This window comes from Galeopterus variegatus, unplaced genomic scaffold (genome assembly GCF_000696425.1).
Source record: "Galeopterus variegatus unplaced genomic scaffold, G_variegatus-3.0.2 Scaffold23, whole genome shotgun sequence".
Lineage (NCBI taxonomy): Eukaryota > Metazoa > Chordata > Mammalia > Dermoptera > Cynocephalidae > Galeopterus > Galeopterus variegatus.
In genome coordinates, this window is record NW_007726134.1 from 1,477,934 (window position 1) to 1,482,485 (window position 4,552).

General features: G+C 35.8%; 1 protein-coding gene across 1 annotated transcript; it reads right to left on the reverse strand.

Moving 5' to 3' along the window:
• Positions 1–519: 519 nt before the first annotated feature.
• Positions 520–3,134, reverse strand: PLEKHF2 (pleckstrin homology domain containing, family F (with FYVE domain) member 2). The gene has a single exon (XM_008568335.1). It carries the CDS (start codon positions 3,124–3,126, stop codon positions 2,377–2,379), a length of 750 nt encoding a protein of 249 aa, XP_008566557.1. The 5' UTR covers positions 3,127–3,134; the 3' UTR covers positions 520–2,376.
• Between the last annotated feature and the right edge of the window lie 1,418 nt (positions 3,135–4,552).

Sequence of the window (4,552 nt, forward strand, 5' to 3'; positions counted from 1 at the left end):
ATGTCTCTTTCCACAAAGCCCATTCCAGAGTGATATAAGCATCTGCTCTATGATAATAGTGGGGGACCTGAACACCACTCTCTCAGCACTGGACAGATCATTTAGGCAACCAATCAACAGAGTAACCATTACAATTGTAATACTGTATATGCTAATAATGATTTGATCAACATACATCAATGTTGAACCCCCAAAATATGTATAATCAATTATGATTCAATAAATTTTTTTTAAATGAATGGCATGAAAAATCAGCACCAAAATCACTTCAGGTTTAAATATAACCAAGATTTATAAGAGCTTTAAAAATTATAGAAAAAACTCTGGAAGAAAACACCTTGATTCTATTTGCATGTAAACTCCATGAAAAGGAGGAATTTCTGTTCACTGCTCTAGCCCTACCACCTACAGCAATGTCTACCACACAGTAGGCGTTCACAGCTGTTGAATACTGAAGCAAAATACACATGATATCTATTATCTTAACAAAGGGAAAAAATCTTCAAGTCACAATATAGAGAAGGTAAATTGTAAAATATTTTTTATTGTAAAAACAGACAATGAAAATGTTATCTCGGAATATTTCCCCTTCATTCCTGAATTTGCTAGGTTCCTATATACCGGCAAGTCTCCATTAGCATTTCTCAGGTTTCATGGTCCTTTCTCTGATATGTTGATTGATTATATGTATATATTGCATAGAAATAAAAGTCCATCTGATATTAAAACAAACCAGAAAAAAAAAAAAACAACTCTTAACTGTTGTGCTTTTCTTTCACATTTCTTACAGAGAGATCTGTACATCTCAGATGCTTTCAAAATTTAACAGTAATGTAAAATTAGAACCTTACCCAAACAGTTAGGATACCAAATAATCCCCCATCACAAGTTATTGAATCAAACCTCTCATGACATTTGCAATATACCCAGATTTATAGATTTTCCTTAAATTTAGAATTTAAAACAAACATTAGACTGATTTTCCACACTTGAAAGACTGCAGTTATTTGCAGCATACTAATGGAGAGAGTAGTGCAAAACGCATCTTTTACATGATAAATATACTTTCAATCTAACGACTGCCTCAAAAGCAAATAGTCAAAAATTACTACTTCTCAAAAGCAATCTAGACTAACCTGATCACAATTTAGAAATATTAATTGCTACTCTATTTCCATAGATTGCAAAATGATTTCAGAAACGGATTAAACATACAATTGTTTACAAAAATAGAAATATTGTTTGGGACTTTACAAAACTTCATAAAATATAACACTATACTCATATTTGTAAATTCAAGATATTTTCATACTGAAACAGACAATACTTCCAGACATGAAGTTTAGTCAAACAAAGTTGTCTGCCTTGACCATTCTTAACACATTATTTCTTCCAAATCTTCAAGCTTAAGTAAATCTGTGCTCTATCATGGGATTTTTAAAAAGAGATTGTTTATTTTCAAGGGTTTTGTAAGAAGATATTTCATTCTAGAAATAATGTTAAAGCAGATGAATTCATATCTAAAAATACCTTATTAAAAGTAGAAGCTAACGCAATATGACAATTCTATGTTACTGATAAATTTCAAACCAAATTCCTAAGAATGACAACCTATTATTAATTTAAAATATATATTTGATAATTATAATTTGGTACCTATAAAATGTAAAAAAACAATCACAACTATTTTATGGAAAAATATTTATTCACATAGAATGAAGATACCTCAATTTAGTTATTCGTAGCTGTCAGATGAGAAGTATTTCCTAATTACACCCATTCATAAACATTCATTTTTATCACCTCAGAGAGCACCACTGTATTTTTTTAAACAAACCAAAAAGTGAGAAGGTAGGGGCTTATTTCATGTAACAGTGCATTATAAGGCACCATTCGGTATATGAAAAAGCCAAAGTATTTCCAAAACATGTACTTTTGTTACTGATGTCTTAACCATAAGATGGTTAAGAAAAAAAAGCTCATATTATTAATTAACTACATTTTATTCCCTTTCCCATCATCCTGTACTTTTTAGCTTTTCCACATAATAGAAATAAAAACAACAATGTAGTATGTGATCTGTTAAATAAACATCTTTTCCCAACCTTCCAAGAAAATAATCTAGAAATAAACAAGAATAAGGAATCAAAAATTTATCTTATATATTTGTAATAGTTTATCCCTGTAGAAAAGTGCAGGGAGGAGGTGAAGGCAGGAGCAACCTACTTTCTATAGAATATATTGAGGCACATAGGTTAAAAGTTTCTCAGGCAAATTCATGGCTACAGCAAAATGGAGAAAGCTCAGAATTTTACATTTCCCCCAAAGCTGATTTCTCAGATAGTCACACCCGATTAAATATTTCAAAATGTGTCCTTAGTCACTGCTATCATCATCATCATCATCATCAGATACATCATTTAAAGGAGACTTCAATGACTGACTGAAAGAGTCTGATCTAGTAGGTTGGCATGTGGCCATATCCCCAGTAGAAAGCAGGTCATAGCAGAAGTCACAAATCCGCACAGGTTTAGAGGACTGGCTGGGAAGAAGAAATCTCTTTTCAGAGCAGGGCCCACAGACAACAAAACCACATTTGCGGCAATGGTGACGACGATTAACCGGTGTGAATTTTGCTTTCTGACAACGCATACATACAGTTGCCTCAGAGTCAGGAACCCAGACAGCAGCATGTTCATTACTGGGTGTTTTCCCACTTTTGGAGAGTAAATCAGTAACACATTTATTTATGTGATTCATCCATTCTGATTTCTCAGTGGCAGTGGCAGCATAAACTGCAAATGATTTAGTTGGTGTCTTGATAAGCCATCCATTCCTTAAGTCTCCCTCATCTTTGATAGAATCAATAGTGACATTTTCCAGGGGAATAATATGTTGTTTATTATATTTTTTCTTCTGGATGACAATATTGCCATATACGAGAATATCATTAAATAAGAAAAACTGCCTTGCTTTGGGCTTTTTTCTGCACAACTTAGTCAATACTCCTTCTCCAATAAGAACCCGTCCAGGTATAGTTAAGGGTTGACCAGCTGCTCCAAAACAATTTTCTACTATACTTATGCGTCGAGTATTTGCTTCACTGTTTGCCAAGCGATCCACCATCTTTTGCTAGTAGCCTTAAAAAAAAAAAGAAAGAAATTAGCACATAGAAATTATAAATTCCTTAAGTTTAGAACCTAAATTTAATCTAACAAAGCATTGCTTTTACACAAAAGCAAGAAGTATAAACTTCTTACAGACACAAAAGAATGAAAAACAATCAGACAATTAATATAAGCTATCTCTGCAAAATAATAAACCCAGTTCCAAGATTTTTCATTTCAGTGGGATTCTGAACGACAGAGGGCTATACATAAACTAAAGAAAATGACTAGCATTTTCCGAGTAAGCTATTACCACTGAGCTAAGTGAGGCCTTAACTCTCTCACCTGGATGACTAGAACTATTTCCCAAAACATTTGCTTGTCTTCAGTCTTGTCTCTTAACTCAATCTCCTGGCAGTGATTTCTAAACTCTAATTTACCCCTTGCCCTATAAAATATAGGATTGAGGCCTTAACTCTCTCACCTGGATGACTAGAACTATTTCCCAAAACATTTGCTTGTCTTCAGTCTTGTCTCTTAGCTCAATCTCCTGGCAGTGATTTCTAAACTCTAATTTACCCCTTGCCCTATAAAATATAGGATCTTTAGCATGGCATTCAAGACCCTTGATTACCTGGTTTTTCCTTATCTCCCCAACCTCACCATAAACTCCTTACCTCAAATGTTTTAGTCTTTCCTTTACTACTTATTACTCCAGCTCTTACTCATCCTTCAAGATTCAGTTTAGGTTATCCTATCTTCTCAAGGAAGCCTTCCTTAAATTGCCATAATAGACTAAAGGCCTTCCACCACGCTCTCCATATTCCATGTATCTTCTAGCTTCACTTTTACCAAAGGATTGAAATCTGTCACCTCTACAGACTGCAGTGGAACCTAAAAGGCAGACATCTGATATCCATATTTGAAAGTGACATGGTCTGACATAGCAAAGGTACTCAAAAATGTTAACAGGAACATTTTTTTTTTCCTTTTTGTCTTTTTTCGTGACTGGCAACGGACTGCAACCTTCTGTGTTGCGCCCGTACCGGACCGGGACCAGCAACGGGATCGCAACCCTCGGTGTTGCGCCCGCATGACTGGCAACGGACTGCAACCTTCTGTGTTGCGCCCGTACCGGACCGGGACCGGCAACGGGATCGCAACCCTCGGTGTTGCGCCCGCACCTCACTCAGCCAGTGAGCGGCCGGTCGTATGTGGTATCCGAACCCTTGGCGGGAGCGCCGCTGCGCTCCCAAGCGGCGCACTGTAGCAGTGCGCCACCGGGCCGGCCCCGTTAACAGGAACATTTTAACAATGTGCAAAAAACCCATATTAATTTAATCTAAAAGATTAAAGATTTAATCTCTGGATCCAATATTGACTTCGCTCAAGTCACAGAGCTGTGTCCTATTTAAACCTGCTAACCTAACACTACTACACTACAA